Source organism: Drosophila suzukii, chromosome 2R, assembly GCF_043229965.1.
Source record: "Drosophila suzukii chromosome 2R, CBGP_Dsuzu_IsoJpt1.0, whole genome shotgun sequence".
In the NCBI taxonomy this organism is placed as follows: Eukaryota; Metazoa; Arthropoda; class Insecta; order Diptera; family Drosophilidae; genus Drosophila; species Drosophila suzukii.
The window spans coordinates 19945404-19962359 of NC_092081.1; the positions used below are offsets into that span (position 1 = coordinate 19945404).

General features: G+C 47.3%; 5 protein-coding genes across 8 annotated transcripts; 3 read left to right on the forward strand and 2 right to left on the reverse strand.

The window, feature by feature from the left end:
• Positions 1–7: 7 nt before the first annotated feature.
• Positions 8–3209, reverse strand: LOC108006189 (ankyrin repeat domain-containing protein 13C). The gene has a single exon (XM_017069626.4). The coding sequence runs from the start codon at positions 3117–3119 to the stop codon at positions 1518–1520; it is 1602 nt and encodes a 533-aa protein (XP_016925115.2). The 5' UTR covers positions 3120–3209; the 3' UTR covers positions 8–1517.
• Positions 3210–3696: 487 nt separating this feature from the next.
• adp (WD and tetratricopeptide repeats 1) lies at positions 3697–6063 on the forward strand. The gene is made up of 2 exons (XM_017069618.4): positions 3697–4649; positions 4706–6063. The coding sequence occupies exons 1-2, from the start codon at positions 3899–3901 to the stop codon at positions 5842–5844; spliced, it is 1890 nt and encodes a 629-aa protein (XP_016925107.2). The 5' UTR covers positions 3697–3898; the 3' UTR covers positions 5845–6063.
• A 960-nt stretch (positions 6064–7023) lies between these two features.
• Positions 7024–10316, reverse strand: lolal (lola like). 3 transcript variants are annotated; one of them, XM_017069621.4, is made up of 4 exons: positions 10174–10316; positions 8077–8340; positions 7373–7459; positions 7024–7316 (listed from the first exon to the last, which is right to left on the reverse strand). In XM_017069621.4, exons 2-4 carry the CDS (start codon positions 8176–8178, stop codon positions 7122–7124), a joined length of 384 nt encoding a protein of 127 aa, XP_016925110.1. In that variant the 5' UTR covers positions 8179–8340; positions 10174–10316; the 3' UTR covers positions 7024–7121. The 3 variants fall into 3 exon arrangements, with proteins under 3 accessions (XP_016925110.1, XP_016925109.1, XP_016925111.1); XM_017069620.4 differs by having other exon boundaries at positions 10140–10217; XM_017069622.4 differs by lacking the exon at positions 10174–10316 and adding an exon at positions 10044–10065.
• Positions 10317–10421: 105 nt separating this feature from the next.
• Positions 10422–12367, forward strand: LOC108006182 (nitric oxide-associated protein 1). Its single transcript, XM_017069616.4, has one exon. The coding sequence runs from the start codon at positions 10474–10476 to the stop codon at positions 12343–12345; it is 1872 nt and encodes a 623-aa protein (XP_016925105.2). The 5' UTR covers positions 10422–10473; the 3' UTR covers positions 12346–12367.
• Positions 12368–13124: 757 nt separating this feature from the next.
• On the forward strand, positions 13125–16919 carry Naus (cortactin binding protein N-terminal like nausicaa). Of its 2 annotated transcripts, XM_017069624.4 has the most exons (5): positions 13126–14258; positions 14320–14506; positions 14576–14697; positions 14839–14878; positions 15208–15345. In XM_017069624.4, exons 1-4 carry the CDS (start codon positions 13415–13417, stop codon positions 14853–14855), a joined length of 1170 nt encoding a protein of 389 aa, XP_016925113.1. In that variant the 5' UTR covers positions 13126–13414; the 3' UTR covers positions 14856–14878; positions 15208–15345. The 2 variants fall into 2 exon arrangements, with proteins under 2 accessions (XP_016925112.2, XP_016925113.1); XM_017069623.4 differs by lacking the exon at positions 14839–14878 and having other exon boundaries at positions 13125–14258; positions 15208–16919.
• Positions 16920–16956: the final 37 nt, after the last annotated feature.

Below are 16956 nucleotides of genomic sequence, written 5' to 3' on the forward strand. Positions count from 1 at the left end.
TTATCTCTGGGTTGCACATTTTACAGCTTGCGGATGTGTATATATTTATTTTTAAGAGCGTATACAAATGCTCGGTTCAATTACATTAAGGGTGGTCACGTACAAATATAAATATTTCATTAACTGCCCTTAGCTAGTAAAATATACCGATTTGGTTATCAGATTTCTGGTGTGGATGTGTTTGGATTTAGGATTACAGTTTATTAAATGTTTAAAAATGATTTCCTTTGATTATCGCATTGATTTCACTTATGTGGGTGATGGAATACTATATAAAAAAAAAACAAACATAGGTTGTGCCCGGAAAAAAACAAAAAATAATGGCAGTTTCACATAAATACATTCTCTGGAGTAGGCAAACAATTGTGGTTATAAGGGCGAAATCACAGCAAAGCAATGCGAACCGAAACTAAATCGGTGCTAGCCGCTTTTGTTGATTAACAAATACAATACAAGTACAGACGTACAGACTTTTTACGGTTTAAATAATTGGCTAAAATGGAACTACATAAATACATTGGTACATATGTGTTAATATTTGTTTATAAATGATTTGTGAAGCTGTTTTAAGTTTTGCGCACTTCGAAATACTTGAGACTAACATGAAAAAGGCGTAAGAATTTGGGTTTTGCTGACGATTCTCTAGTACACGTAGCCTAAGTATAAAAAGAACGCAATCGTTTGATGTACATACGCTCTTCATGTGGGGAGCAGACTCTTTTGGAAAGGGCCGAAAATAAACTTCCGCCTTCCTTAGTTGACCTTAAATCTACATATGAAATTGCACTAAACACGGAAAGGGATGTGGACATAAATAAAATGATGAACGGTTTTTTTTTTGGGTAACGTCTGATTACTCACTAACTACCTTTTGATTATGTGTTTGGGATGGATCGTGGCTATCAGCCTGTGTTTCTTGTGATTGGACATTTATTTTTACCTTCTTAGCCACCGCGATTAGCTGCAGATAGGAAGGGCAATTTCGGGTATAGAACTTTCTGGTGTCCACGCCGATAGAGCAGCTGTTTTCGAGAGCCTGGGCAGAATGTTGTTGAATCTAACAATAAATACTACGAAATAATACCCCTTAATAATAAGGGCTAAATTACAAACAAATACAAATACAGTACATAACAAAACGTAAATGTAAAATTGCAATTTTCAGAGCGTCTCATTTTAATTTAGACAGCCGTGCCAAAGGCCAAAACATCAGATCAATTTCGATTGCTAATAAACAGCATCCTCTCTAAAAGGTGAAAATTGCAATTTTGTATGTGGGTGGTTTCCTCTTAAGCATACATACATAAACGCACTGCCCATTGGAGCAGTAATCCTCAGGCTTTTGCTGGAGTGGTCACAAAAAACACGTCACGAAATGTGCCGCCGCCTCCTCAATCGAACTCCGCAATGGAGGTCGGCGGCGCATTGCGATTCAAATCGACACGGACGCCAGGCGCTGCTCCGGCCTGTCCAGAGCCTGGGGCTTTGGCCTTCGGGGCGGGTTCTCCGTCGCCTGGTCATAAGTCCTGGAAGCGACGCACATCCTCCCAGTAGTGCGACGGCACCTCGAACATCTTGGCGGGGATGTTGTCGCGGAACTCGAATTTCTGGAACGTTACCTTGGCGGTGACGGTGTGCAGCACGGGTATCTCGATCTTTACCGGAAATCCCGTCGGCAGCTTGAGCGTGACGAACTCGCGCAGCTTGTTGATGTGTTTCAGGGGAGCCACCACTTCCAAAACGTCCAGAAGCATGTCCACACTGAGAGGGAAATCCTTGCTCATGGCCACGGTGGCGCGCAGCGTCTTGTTCGACTGCTTGTGGACGGGCGTGCGGCCCAGTTGCGGGCACTTGCCCACCTCTGCGTCGAGGTACTGTCGCCAGGTAACCGTGGTGGCAGGTGGTGCCTGGAGCGAACTGCGACGCGGCAGCTCTGGCAGTGTGATGCCGTTCGGCGCCGTTGGCGAGTTCTGACTGCCAAGACTGGAGCGCCGCTCATCCGGCTGCTGCTGCTGCTGCTGATTGCCACCCTTGGTGATTGTCTCCACAATGGCGCGGTTCTTCTGCAGGTCCTCATGCGACAGGTGCTCGCGCCTCTTGCGCTGCTTCAGGATCAGGCCCTGAATGGTGTAGATCTCGCACTGGTACTGACCGCCAATTAGCTCCTTGCGATTGGCACGGAATATCCATCCCCGCTGCGCCCGTGCGAACTGTATCGTCTTGGTGGACATCTGGGTGGCCAGTATATCCGTGGACATGAGCACGTCCACCTCGTCCTCCATGTCGGATTCCTCGTAGCGCAGCCGTTGGAAGCACTCCTGCTCGTTGTCCAGCAGCACCAGCGATTCCCGCGGGGGAGCTTCCCCCCGAAACAGGAACGATATGTCTCCTCGTTCCCAACGCATATCGTTGAAGTCCACCAGTGTTGTATCCAGACGAATAGAGGCGCCACACTTGTACAGCCGGCAGATGTCCGAGGGCAGGATGCGGGAAACGAGCGGCAGCCAGGATTGAAAATCCCACTTGAACTCCATATAGAAGTCCTGCATCTGGCGCAATGCATTCACCAGCTTCTCGCGACGGCTCTCCATGTGCTCGCGCGACTGCAGCTTAAGCATGCGGAGCACCTGGGTGATTGTCTGGCGATCGCCATAGCTGATGGCCTCCGATAGCGGGGACCAGCCCTCATTGTTCTTGATCTTCACGGGGGCGTTCTGGGCCAACAGCAAACGGACGGCGTGCTTCCGGCCCAGCATTACGGCCAGGTGGAGGGGCGTGTTGCCGTGCTTGTCCTTGCGGGCCACCTCATCCTGGGCGGTGCTCATTAGAAGACGGCGCTGCAGTGACTTGATGTCGTCCTCGAAGACGCTCTGGTGCATCGGATAGTCGAGGGGCAGGGGCTCTTGCGTGGGCTTCACTGTGGGCGGAGGTGGAGGGGCTGCCCTGGCTGTGGGCGTGGCGCTCGTCGGGGATTCACCGCCACCGCCACCGTCACCTTCGCCATCGTCGCCCTCACCGGCCGACTGGTACTCATCCGAATCCTCACTCGACGTCGACTTGCCGTCCGCCTCCGCCTGCTGCTTGTGCTTGTCGCACTCGTCCTCCTTTTCATTGGACATGTCTCGCGTCTTCCGTGCTGTGGTATTAAATTAATCAATCTTTTCCTTTTTTAGTTTATCTAGGGATGTGTAAAGTTTGCACTCTATTGATTTGGCAAACTATCGATTAGTCGATAGGTTGCAGTGAAGGGGATAGCAGCCCTGGTTTCTATGACATCGAAGAAAGTGGTAGCACTGGCGTTAGAATTTTTAAAACTGCTCTTTATGGTGTGGTGGTGACCCCAATCACGAAGGAATTTAGGCATTACCTAAAAAAACAAATGAAAGCGTATACTTTCCGTTTTAAGAATATTATTTTTATAATCTCTTTGTAGATATAACGATATTTTCTAAGATGATACAAAGAATATCTCTTGTTTTTGCCCAAAAATCGAGAAGTTTTCTTACTCGCATAAGATAGAACCCGAATTTTGTGGTGCTACTCGAAACCCTCATGAAAACATTGGGGTGCCAAGAAGCTGATTTCATTTACTGTATAAATAAGTTGAGTACTAGGCTGAACTTACTGTTTCAACTTTCCGGTCCGGTACTTTCGAAAACTATAACTTTTTTTAGTTTGAAATTTTCTAGACCCGTCCCGTTATAAGCCCACGTAAGCCGTTACGAAAACAGCACGGGTCTGGCAACGCCACGCACAGGTGTCAACAACAGCAAGTGGTAGGCCAGAGGGGCGGGGAACACTGAGGGACACTCAGCGAATGCAAAATGAATTAAACGGAGAGCGAGACGAAAACAAACAGAAACAAGTGTCATAATCCTATCCACAGCACTGGGAGATAATGTCGAGCGATGAACTGTATCGCGTAAAGTACTCTAGTTCGCGCTATCAGCGGCACAGCACGCCCTTGAACGTGAGTTCGTTGCATTGGCAGCGCCAGCAGTATGGCCAGGATCTCGACGGACTGTTCCGACGACGGTTGGTGGCCTCCCCGGCCTATGTGGACCGCCTGGAGCAGGAGGCCCTGCTCACTGGCCACGAGGGATGCGTCAACTGCCTCGAGTGGACCACCGATGGACTCTGGCTGGCCTCTGGATCAGACGATTATCGCGTGATGATCTGGGATCCATTCCGCAAGAAACGCGTCCATGTCATCAAGACCAAGCACCTGGGGAACATGTTCTCGGTGAAGTTCCTGCCGAAGACCAACAACAGCATTGTGGCTACGTGTGCAGCCGATAAGTTCATCTACGTCTACGACATCAATCACTCGAACGAAACGCTATTCGCCTGCAATTGCCACCTAATGCGGGTCAAGCGTCTGGCCACCGCTCAGGATTCCCCACACATCTTTTGGTCCGCGGGAGAGGATGGGAATATCTTGCAGCTGGACATGCGGGAGCCTCATCGCTGCCGACCGGAGGAAGGGAATGGCGTCAAGTTGTTGAGCCTGTGCAACCAGGCGGATTTCGAGGCGGAGGCCAAGTGCCTGGCCATCAATCCCAGGAGGACGGAGTACTTGGCCGTGGGCGCCAACGATCCCTTTGCCCGACTGTTCGATCGCCGCAAGCTGCCTGCCACCAATGGCAATGGTGGGTATCTGAAATTAAAGCTTCTGCACCTTAATGCCAACTCTAATCTTTTTCAGGTCTTTCCGCCTGCGTGGCTTACTATGCACCCGGGCAGATCGTGAAGAACATTACCCGGAACATTGTCCACGAGTCGCGAGCCGTCACATATCTCACCTTCAATGGCAATGGTACGGAGCTGCTGGTCAATATGGGCTGCGAGCACGTATATCGCTTTGATCTGAACCATGCTGAGCCCCCGGTTTTCTACGAACTACCCACCTTCACGTCACCCGTCGCCCAGGAGGAGGAGCCGGTGAAGGCGCCGCACAAGAGTCGGTCGCTGCCCTCCAGCATAGAGATGCATAAAAAGGAGGGCAACCAGTTCCTTGAGAACGGCAAACTTGTGGAAGCCATCGATGCGTATTCAGCGGCTTTGGCAAAGTACCCACAAGGAGAGGTCCTGTATCTGAACAGGGCCACGGCTCTGATGCGACGCGGCTGGTTTGGAGACATATACGCGGCTCTTAGGGATTGCCACGAGGCGCTGCGACTAGATCCCAGCTATGTGAAGGCTCACTTCCGACTGGCTAGGGCTCTGCTGGAGCTGCATCGGCCCCAGGATGCGGATAGATGCCTGCAGGCGCTCATCCAGCGGTTTCCGGACTTTGCCAACAATTACGGCGTGCTCATGCTGAACAAGGACATCAAGGAGAACCGTCGGCAGTCGCAGAACACAGAGCCACCCGAACCGGAGCCAGTGGCCATGGAGGATGGCTTTCGCTATCTGCGGCTAACCGACGCCGAGTATGATCTCCGTTCCACGGCCCGGGACTATATGCAGCGATATGTGGGTCACTGCAACATCACAACGGACATTAAGGAAGCCAACTATCTAGGCAGCCAAGGCGAGTTCATAGCCGCCGGCTCGGATGATGGCAATCTGTACATTTGGGAGGGGGATACGGGCAAGATCCGATCTGTTTATCGGGCGGACAGTGCCATTGTCAATTGCGTGCAGCCGCATCCGAACATCTGTATGCTGGCCACCAGTGGCATTGACCACGACATCAAGCTCTGGTCGCCGTGCGCCACCAGCGCCGAGGAGCGACCCAATCTGGTGGCCGATGTGACGAGATTCGTGGAGGATAATCAGCAGAAGATGCGCACCGATCCGTTCGAACTGCACACGCGCAACGCGTACTGTTTTAACAACTGAGAACTGTAGCTTAATGTGTATCTAGATCTAAATCTGCACTGCCTTGTGCAGCGAGCGAGATTCAACCCGGCAATATATCAAATACTAGTGTAATTTAAGCTAAGCGAACATATTTTTGTTAATTTGTAAACGAACTACTGTATACAGAGTATAATGCTAATGGAGATGAGTATGTTATGGAGGACTTTAAAAATAAATACGAAGAAATTGCAAATCGTACCGCTTTCAAGTCGAAATTCAATGAAAAGCTAAGGGGAGGATTTGAACCTTTGTTTTTGGAATTATTCTGTTTATTTACCGTAGTTTTTTAAATCTATGCTCACATGTATACATATACATACATATAAATATCTTTTACTTTATGTAATAATATTCAAGTATAGTTTTTACTCAAGTTTTATTTTTCTTTCTATCGATTCTTACTCTTTTTTTAACTAAGTAGAATTGATAGCTTCACATGAAACGTTTTCTTTTCGTTAGTTATTAAAATATATCTCGTGTATATTGAAAAATTTGAAAATAGGCCGCGTATGTCCACACACAAAAATTAAAGTACAATTTTGCATTTGTTTCTATTTTATTGTTTAAGTTTAGATGAAAATGAGTTTTGTCTGTCTGGAGGCGTGGCATGTCTGGGGTTGTAGTTAGTGGCTTAAAAACTAACCGAATGTGTTGTAATATTTGCGCCCGTTGTGGCTTTTTCCTTCTACTTGCACATTTCACACTATATTTATAATTATCTTTATATATTTTTAATGAATCCTTTTTTAATTACTTTACAAAAGTGCGTTTTTTGTTTTGTTTCGTTTTCTTTAGGGGCTGTCCATATCGTTTCATTTATACAGAGTGGTGTGTTTCGTTTCTTGTAGTTGTTAATAATATATTACAAACTATTTTATGCAGAAATCAAACGAATACAAAATTCAAATCAAGTTCTGTGGGGGCGTCGGTAAGTGTTGTTGTTCCTTTTCTGGTTTTGCAAATCGGAAGGTCAGATGTGAATGAGTGGGTGTGTGGGAGTGGGCGGGTGGATTTGGCCACCACCTTTACTTTACAGGCTAATCATTTGAATCTGTCAGCTTTGTGTGGTTGTCTGTTGGTGTTCATCTTCCTCCTAGTGTACTCTTACATGAATTTGTATACCAAATGTTACGTTTTCTCTTTCATCTCTGTTTGGAATTTTGTTTTCTTGCATACATATAAGTTTCTTATAGTTGGTTGTTGTTATTTTTATGTATTTTTGTTTTTTTTCTTGTTTGTTTTATTGTTTAATACCATCAACCCTCCCGCTTTATTGAACTGGGTGTCTCTGCCAGGCCTTTCACTTTGAGGCGATCGGCGGTCTTAAGAAATGCTGGCAACTGTTCCTGGGACACGTTCACCTCGCCGGCGTACATGAACTCCAGTATAGCCTGTAGGTGGATGTAGGAGACATCTTTCAGGATGATAATCGGGTGCTTAGACGGGTTCTCCTGTGGATAAAGATCAAACATTAGTGGGTTGCTTATTTATCAAGCCACAAACTCACCTCTAGTAGCGCTTTGAAGTAGGGACTGCAAGCCGAAAGCACCATTTTGTGGGCTTTGCAGGTTTGGCCCTCGCAGGCGAGTGTAACCTGTAAAGAACAAGCATCAAGAAATCAGTTTAATCCGTTAGGCATTTCCCCCCTACAAAACTCCAACCAGAGCACCCAAAATTATATAGAAAACGCAAAGCGAACAAGAACAAAGAAACAGGTAAAAGAAAAATGTATAGAAAAGAGCATGAGGGCCAGGTAGTCAGACGAAGTGAGCTGAGCCGGTGACTGACCCTCCACAAGGGGCGGCCGAGAGCTAATCGGGCCAAGAGTAGTAGTAAACATCAGCTCGCCCCTGAGTGTGGTCAATTACAGGCGAAGTTTTTTAGTTGAAAGTGGTTTTTGAAAGCGAAACATCTAACTTTTGCAAACCTTATTTTGTCTTTAAACTGATTAGATTTAATTGTTGACACTAAAATGTGTACTATTCAGAATATTTATTCCGGTTACAATTAGAATTTGGTGTTTTTTATGTAAAAAAAAAGAAAATAGGTATGTACCATGCAATAAAAAATATTTTGAAGTAAAAAAAAGTGGATTCAATGTCATTTTCAAATTTAAAATTCGAATGATCTGGAATGGAGAGGTCTGTCTATAACTACATTTTTGGTAGCGATTTTCCCATCGCATCTGAGAAGGTTCTTTCGGGTACTCACATCTGTGAAGCTCTTCTCGTCGCGCAAGTGACGGAACGAGGTCACCATATTCGTTTGAAAATCGTTCCATTTCAGAAAGAACTGTTGATCCGACGACATCATGAAGAAGCTTTTGTTGGTGGGGGCGTCACTCTGTGGACTTAATTCTGTGGGCAGGAGGCTTAATTTGGACTATTGGCCGAAAGGTTCACCGTTGGATGGGCTTAATTCGCACAGCAGACCTCTTAATCCGTGGGTTTTTGATTGGGTTTACTTGTCCGCACTCTGCAAGAGAAATAAACACACAGCATTAGTGGATGGCGAAACTAAAAAAAAAACAAACAAACAAACAACAGCTTGGCGAAATTAGCAGCGTTACGAGAGTCGGGTCGGGTTTAGAGAATTGCAAAAGAGCACTACTGCACTACCGAATATCTCTCGGCCGAAAACATTCTCAAGATAAAAGTGCTGCGGCGCATGTGCAGCGTTTGTGTGATGGAAATGGGAATTCGTATGGGAATGTGTCTGTGTGAGCGAGCTGGAAAATGTCAAAGTGCTGAGCCAGCGCTGGCTAACAACAACAAACAGCTCTGCCCGCAAAGGTTAAGCAAAGAGGCAAAAATATCAAATCCAAAATGCTAGCTCGCTCGCTCGCTCTGTTGAATGCCTTTCACTTTTCAAGGCAATTTCTGCATTTTCAGTAATATGCCTCTTGCTTATTTGAATCCGAGTGCGGCACAGTGGCTCAGAACGCGGAATTGATCTGTGGCACTCGCTGCAGCTGCCGGATGGCATTTATTTTTAGGTGCACTACTCCATTAAAAATAACATTCATTCCGGAGTTTTTGGGATCCCTAAGAATCAAGATGGCGGCTGCATTTGCACTTCCATTGAGTTTTATTTTCTTGTGTCTTCACTACACTCCCACTCCATTCCGTCCCACTGTGCGGCCAACATGTGTTTTCCTTCTTGCGGAATAGCATTGTTGTTGATGCGACTCTCATGTGCGCTACACTTTGCGGTCGGCTGTGTGTTTGTGTGGGCGGCGGAGAGAAGGGCATCCAGAGTTCATCAGAGCCTAAGCTTACACAGTCCCTCTCACTCTCTCGCTCACTCACACTCGCGCGATTACTTTGGCTAAGCGCTCTCAACTTTCAACTGCCGTTATGATTTCGCAATTACATTACAACAACAACAAAAACGCAGAGCAGACATCGCTGGAAATTTCAGCCGCATGTGTGTGTGTGAGGGAGGGAGGGAGTGAGTGTCGGCGGCGGCAACTATCTCGCTTGCTCTTGCGCCCGGGGTTATCGGTAGCTTCTTCTAGGCCGAGTGCATTTCGTTGAATCGTGGATGTTGAAAGTTGTCTAATTTCCGAACTATTGATTTTTCCCCTTCCTTTTCCCCGTCAAGAAATTGCATTGCATTGTTGTTGTTGTCGTCGCTGCTTCTTGAATACCAGTTTTGGTAACAACAGAAGAATGGAAAGGAGCGAGTGAGGCGGCGGTGAGTAAGTAAGCGAGCGACGGCAGCAACAACAACAACAACAAACGTTCGAAACGAGTTCCAACGAAAGTTGCAACACTCTCAAAAATTTGAGTAGCTCTTATTGTTGTTATTGCATTACTCAATCGGGAAGAACTCTACACTCGGCGGAAAAGCGTGTCAGTCTGGGGGTATCCATTTTCTTTTTTCTTGTTTTTCTGCCTAGACAATGGCGGCGGCGGTAGCGGCAGCGGCGTCCCTTCAATTGCACCGCCTTTGTTTATGCAAATATTATTGTAATATTCGGTTAAAATTAGGTCGCGCTTTGCGTTACTTTTTATTTCATATACACGCAGCAGCAGCACGCATACAGTCGCGTCACGTCACACACACACACAGCCGCCGTTCACATACACTTGTCTTTTTTCCACACACTTTCCTAATCATTTTATTTCTTTTTGTGCGCTACTGCTTTTTACTCGGCGTGTACTCTGTACTTTTACCAATGCGTAAATCGCCTGCTAGCCGCCGCAGGAGCACGCTAATTGCGCCGTGGACACGTTTTTTCTAGATCTTTTTGTTTCAATTTTAATACATACACGCTTCTTTTTTTTTGTCCCGCACTCGACTCACCTCTGCTTTCTCGCTAACGCTGCTTTCTTTTTTCTCTTTCACCGATTTCGATTTTCGATATCTCGATTGTTCGATATGAATCGGACCTACTCCGATTGTTTTCTTTGCTTAATAAATGTGTGTAATTAATTAACAGATAAATTTTCAGTTTATTTTTTATTGCAACAACTTATTACTTACAAAGAAATATTATTTATTGACTGCAAAAAAGTCCTTTAAACATTTATCGATTCTAAACTATGTCGTTGGGCAGCATTCAGCTTTTGTCTGCTTGCAAACGTTCTGTAGAGGAATTACAAAATGTTGAAGACCTCGCGTTTATATAAAATTTTAAATAAAAATGTTTCTTTGACATTTTCGAGACTGCAAAATACGGCTGCCGAGGTGGGCCAGAGTTCCCGGCAAAAGGCATGGCTGCAGGCTAGGGAGCGGTACAAGGATCATGAGCACGTCCATTACAGCTCCGTTTTGGAGACCAAAATAAAGTCACATTTCTCAATTCCTGAGGCTCCACAGCCATTTCCCGAGGACTGGATGGAGGATTACGAGTTCTACAAGGGCGCACAGAAAGGGGCGGACAAAAAGGGTACTCCGGATGCCTCGATTTCCCCCTCAACAGTTCCCTGCAACGGCTGTGGCGCCAATCTGCATTGCTCCAGTGAATCTCTTCCTGGCTATATACCCAGTGAAATATTCAAAGGAAGGTCGCATCAGGAGCTCCAGACCATCACCTGCAAGCGCTGCCACTTCCTGAACCACTACAACATTGCCCTGGACGTGGAGGTGGCCCCATCGACCTATGTGGAGACCATTTCCCGCATTCAGGACAAATTTGCGTTGGCCATTGTTCTTGTGGACCTGCTGGACTTTCCCAGTTCCATCTGGCCCGGAATGCAGCATGTGCTGGGCACAAAGCGACCTGTATTTCTGGTGGGTAACAAGGTGGATCTGCTGCCACGCGACTCCAACATCTATATGCAGCACATTAAGGATTCCTTGACCCGCGAATTCGTTAAGCACGGCGGCGGAGATGGGCTGAATATTAAGAACGTTAGTCTGATATCCGCCAAAACGGGCTATGGCATCGAGGAACTAATAACGCAGCTGCACAAGACGTGGGCCTACAAGGGGGACGTCTATTTGCTGGGCTGCACCAATGTGGGCAAGAGTTCTCTGTTCAACATCCTGCTCAACTCGGACTACTGCCGCCCGGAGGCTAGTGACCTGGTGCGCAAGGCCACAACTTGTCCCTGGCCGGGAACCACGCTGAAACTGCTGCGGTTTCCCATCCTGCGTCCGTCCAATGATCGCATCTACCTGCGCTTTAAGAGGTTAGTTTCGGAGCGCAACGATAAGGCTTTGATGGAGAAGGAACGTCGCGCAGTGGCAAGGGAAACGGGAGCAGCGGCAGCTGCCCAACCAGTGGCCACCGTCGGACGCACTTTCGATCGACGTGATGATGTCAACGATGCCTTCGCCATGGCCGGTGGCACAAAGCCCATTACAACGCTGAACGATCGCCAGAAGGACTACAAGGAGGCGCGTTGGGTCTACGACACTCCCGGAGTGATGCAGCCCGATCAATTGACTCCCTTGCTCACCGCCGAAGAACTGGTCAAGCTGCAACCGACCACAATGATCCGCCCCAGAGCTTTTCGCCTGCGTCCCCAAATGAGCATCCTGTTGGGAGGCCTTGCCCGCTTGGATCTTTTGGAGATAACGAGCTCAAAGAAACAGTTTGACTGGTTGAAGGTGTTTGTATTTGCTTCGGAGAATCTTCCTGTGATGATAGCAGACACTCAGGCGGCGGAAAACGTGTACAAAAGGTATCTGGGAACTCCGTTTCTGGGCGTACCCATGGCCGGTGAGGATTTGCAGACTCGCCTGCAACGTTGGCCAGGATTGCAGTGCAAAGACAGCGACATTGTACTGACGAGTGAAGGGAGGAATGAGGGAAGGCTAAACTGTGATATTACACTCAGCTCTGCCGGCTGGATGGGATTCCTCCTGCCAGGGCATTCCGAGTGTCGTCTGCGGGCCTGGACGCCACATGCCGCCGGCATTTATACGCGGGAACCTGCTTTAATTCCCCTGGCCGATCGTTTGGTGGGCAAGCACATTAGGTATTCCCTGGCTTACAACACCACAAAGCCTTTTGTTTTCAAAAAATAAATATTGAATAAGTTGTTTGTTACTTAAAAATGTTTTATTTTAAATCATGTTGAGTCCCTTGATTTATAAATTATTGAAAATGATTTCTTTTTAGATCTTTTACGCACATAAGTCATTTTTTTTTATAAAACCATAAATTCAAATTGCATTGGCGCCAAACATCCAGGTAAGAGCCTTGCTTTTAGCACTTATCAACACTGGCCGCTACACCTTTTTTTACGAGCTGGCAACGTCCGGCCTCAAATCAGAGCTGCCAAATTTGGATCAAAAAAAAGCTGTTTTCTGACTATAACGATAAGTAAAAAGCTGACCAGTTTGAAACCATGTCATTATCCTTTAGCTCCTGTAGGAAAAATCAGGTGGAATTCGGTCTTACATCATTGTTTTTCAAGATTTTGTCATGTTTGTAACAACCTTATAAAGATATTGTGTAGTAGAAGGAGTGATCTGTAATGTCCTATCATTTTGGTTATTCTAAGGCTAAGCGAACTCATTAATTTTTGCTTGACCATATTAATCCTGCTAAAATCTAACTACAAGAACTTCTACAATTAACATATTTCCGAAACCAAGTTTACAACTCTTTGCTCTTCCGCATTTATATTTCTTATACATTATATTTTAACCATTTACACAGACTGTTTAAATAATATTAGTTTAGTAATTGGTGGCGACCAAAATGTCTGACGTATTTAAATCTAAATCCACAATTCCCGCCATATCCAACACTTTCCCGCTGATGGTCCTCAAAAGAAGCCAAATCTGTCGGGAAAAAAGCGCAACCGGCAGCTCCGCCGCAAGTATCCACTTTTTCACGGGCAACAAATTGACAAAGAATTTGTAAAATAATTTCCTGTGGCGATTGCAGGTTGCGCAAAAGCCACTGGACTAAAAATCAGGATAGAACTGAGATTAGACCGGAATTAGAGCATTGCAGACACCGCGAATATTGTGCAATTTTCGAAGTGCGACGCACCAAACTTTTTTCTCGTATGCTGTGAGCTGCGAGGAGGCGGAAATCGGGAGTAGGGAATCCGGAATCGGGAATCAGAAGAAGGAGACGGGGGAAATGGAGCAGAACTCAAACACGAGCGGCGCCGCGGAGACTTTCGCGGAGTCATCTGCTCCGGATGGGGAGTACGGCATTGAGAACTGCTCCGTATCCGGAATGTCGGGCAGCGACACCGTAAGCGCCAATCACGAGTTCCAGACCATGAAGCCGGGTCCAGGGGTGGTGCACAAGCTGCCTCCGGTGGCCAGTACCACTGGCACAGCGACAAATGGACGCACTCGAGCCGAGCTGCCGCACAGCGAGCTGGTGAAGATGTTGTATTACCTGGAGGGCGAACTGCAGGCACGGGATGTCTGCATTGCTGCCCTGAGGAACGAGCGGGTGAAGCAGCTCATTGCCCAGCTGCGCACCAAGCGACTGCAGCCCAACGATCCATATGCGGCCATATTCCGTGATAAGATCGCCCTCAACGGGAACCTAATCTCCCGGGAGTCATCCACACAGGCGGCGCAGGCCGAGATGGAGGTGCGCCAGATCATCGAGCAGCAGATGGAGCAGCAGTATCAAATGGTCAGCAAGCAGAGGGCCACGCATGTGCGCATGGTGAACATATTGACCGAATCGCTGGAGAACAACCAGCGGATGCTGCAGGAGCTGGAGGAGGAGAAGCGCAAGCACGAGCACACCACGGCGCAGGGCGACGACATCACCTACGGCCTGGAAATGGAGCGTACCAAGCTGAAGCAGGACCTAGAGGAGGAGCGCGCCCAGGTGGCCAAAATGGAGAAGGACCTAAAGAAGCTGCAGGAGACGCTCGAGTACGAGCGCAATCGGCAGAAGCAGATTGTGCTGCTGCTCATTGCGGAGCGCAAAAAGATCTTGATGAAGTACATTGAAGAAGGTGCGTATGAACGACGCTATCTAAGCCACTGATTAATTATCAAAACACCACTGTTTTACAGGCAAACGCTCCGAGGATCTGGCCCAAATCCTAGCTGAGGAGAAGCAGCGTTCGGACACTATTGCCGAGGGCCTCGAAGAGGAAAGCAAAAAGTCACTGCGCATGGAGGAGGAACTGGAGAAGCAAACACATGCCATGGAGCAGGAACGCAAAGTCCTGTTTGCCAAGCTGGCAAAGGAGGAGCAGCGGTGGGTTCGACTGTACCCTTGATACAACATAATCGTCAAGCTTAATCATATTTCGTGTCTTTTATCCAGGGTTAAGGAGCTGGAGGCGGAACTCAATGCCCTGCGCGGCGAGAACGAGGCTCTGAAAAAGCAGCAGCCTCTGGGGGGCAGCGGCTCATCCGTGGCCGCCGCCAAGGCGCGACAGTTCAGCGGTGAGTTGGCCAGACGAGGCACTTCCACAACCTGGAAACTGGCTGTTGTAATTATATATGGTTGCCCTCTTTATAATTTCTCTATATACAAACTTTAACTCTATTTATATATATTACTTTTTTTCGAAACTCCTCTTGAAGCCGAAATCTTTTGTTAGAAAAAATGTTACGCAATTGCAAGGTGATTTGTTTTTTGTTTTGTGATGTTCCTTGTGCACACCACGTTGCACCAACCCAACGATCACGCATCCGCACGTCCACCCCGCACGCTCGCACATCCCAGCCATTGGAGCACCCTCCTTTTAAAAGCCAGAACGTAGACAACTGTAGAGATTTTCACGACCATGCCGAAACATATACACACAAGCACGGCCCAGGCAGAAGCCCATTGAGAGGCTTCCAAGCTTTTGTGGCTTCTGCCGGGGTCAGCTCGCCTCGGAGATCCGAAGATCGAGTGTTGAGCAATCTGTCCGTAACCAAATGCTAATCCAATCTTTTTGCGTTTTCCAGACGACGCCTGTGCCACGCCTCCTATGGCGAACATCGCCAAGATCGTGCAGCCAACCGCCACGGTGAGTAGCATGCCGGTTACGGGACCACAAACCGGCATCGCCCGCTCCATAGCTCCGGGCCAGAACATCCGGAGCGCTGGTATCGCAACGGCGCCCACGGGCACGGCCACAGCAGTAATAGCACCACTCTCGGCTGTGCTCAACCACACCACCACCAGCACCACGAACAACAACACCACCAGCGGCAGTAGCTCGGGCGCCAACGTTGGAGCACCCACTGCATCGGTGGCAGAGGCGGCTGCTATTGTCACCGTGCCCCTGGTGGCGCCACCCTCACCCTCTCCGGCGAAGATGCAGCCCACAGCCACCATTCAGCGGGCGCCAGGCGGCAAGTATGCCGCTTTGGCTGCGGCAGCTGCCCTCGACCAGACGGCCACTCCACCGCATCCTCATCCCGTGCCCATTGCTGTGCCACCGGTCACCGTGCCACCAGCGGGAGCTCGTGGCGCACCGCCACCCATACCGACAAAGCCGATCGTACCGCCCAAGCGGGAGCCCTCGCTCTCCCGGCTGGGCTCGATTACGGGCAGTAGTGCCATAGCTTCTGCCACGGCGACGGCGACGGTAGCGGCCACCGCCACCACCACGACCACGGCGAAGCATAATTAGACACCCCACTCAGACTCAGAATCACATTATTAACCGATATTGGGCGTAGAATAAGAGAAATACTCAAGCGGCGTAGTCCCTCGGTGACCGCGCTAGGCAACAGGATCTTCCATCTCGAACTGCCATTAGAAATCCATTCCTCGTTAAAAAGCTGCCTTTTTATATATAGATTTTGTTCGGCTCGCAAGCCATTAAAAGCCAATATTTCCATGCCTGTCACAAAAATTAAATGCTTTCCTTCTGTTTATATGTGATCTAATGTTAAAGTCAGGGAAATAACTCATTTACAAAGTGTTTCACTGACCGATAAACATAACTTTAGCTCACCTTATAAACATTTTTCATGGTTTGTGTTCTTAACTCCACTTGCAAAAGATTTTAATTCAAATTTTACATTTTTAGAAGCACTTAAAATTTGTTTGTAAATGGAATTCTAAACATTAACAAATACTCTTGTCATTATTAAACTTTTACATCATTTTTATCCATTTTACAATTTTTTCAATTTTTTTTTAAATCAAGTTAATTTAATTTATTGTCCGTTTTTTACCTGCGGGATATTTATTTTAAAAACTAGAGCGGATCTGAGAGGTCCGTTTTACTAAAACCCCATAGAAGTTGACTATTGTCAGTTCGAGATTGGAATCTTAAAAAAGTTGAAAGGTTTTGATTATTCAAGTATTTTCTGTTGCCTAGTGTGATGGGCTAAATGATAATTTGGCATGCAAAGTGAGTAGGAGAAAAGTTTGTTAAGCATTAGAATGAGGAATGTGCAGTGCGACCCACCCCGGCGGCTTCTCATCTAAGTTTAGTTTAGTGTTTATTGTTTTTACCAAGCGAATGATATATGTATTTTATAATGCCGTTGGCGGTCCGAGGGCCAAGCCAGGAGACAAGCGACTTTAATTGTAATTCCGTACGTAGTAACCGAACATTTGTACAAGGCCGTGCGATTCTCATAACGATTAACAACCAGAATATATAGTAATTATATACTTACCCACAGATATATATATATATCCGCGCATATGCATAAACTTATGTGTACTACCCTTGTGCTCTGGGCGTTGTTTAATAG

Excerpts from the sequence above, each read along its gene's own strand:
- lolal (XM_017069621.4), bottom strand. The coding sequence starts at position 8,178 with ATGATGTCGTCGGATCAACAGTTCTTTCTGAAATGGAACGATTTTCAA. Across the intron at positions 7,460-8,076 it reads ACGAGAAGAGCTTCACAGAT|GTTACACTCGCCTGCGAGGG; the intron begins GTGAGTACCCGA and ends TGTTCTTTACAG. Across the intron at positions 7,317-7,372 it reads ACTTCAAAGCGCTACTAGAG|GAGAACCCGTCTAAGCACCC; the intron begins GTGAGTTTGTGG and ends CTTTATCCACAG.
- LOC108006182 (XM_017069616.4), top strand. The coding sequence starts at position 10,474 with ATGTTGAAGACCTCGCGTTTATATAAAATTTTAAATAAAAATGTTTCT.
- Naus (XM_017069623.4), top strand. The coding sequence starts at position 13,415 with ATGGAGCAGAACTCAAACACGAGCGGCGCCGCGGAGACTTTCGCGGAG. Across the intron at positions 14,259-14,319 it reads GATGAAGTACATTGAAGAAG|GCAAACGCTCCGAGGATCTG; the intron begins GTGCGTATGAAC and ends ACTGTTTTACAG. Across the intron at positions 14,507-14,575 it reads CTGGCAAAGGAGGAGCAGCG|GGTTAAGGAGCTGGAGGCGG; the intron begins GTGGGTTCGACT and ends TCTTTTATCCAG.
- adp (XM_017069618.4), top strand. The coding sequence starts at position 3,899 with ATGTCGAGCGATGAACTGTATCGCGTAAAGTACTCTAGTTCGCGCTAT. Across the intron at positions 4,650-4,705 it reads GCCTGCCACCAATGGCAATG|GTCTTTCCGCCTGCGTGGCT; the intron begins GTGGGTATCTGA and ends AATCTTTTTCAG.
- LOC108006189 (XM_017069626.4), bottom strand. The coding sequence starts at position 3,119 with ATGTCCAATGAAAAGGAGGACGAGTGCGACAAGCACAAGCAGCAGGCG.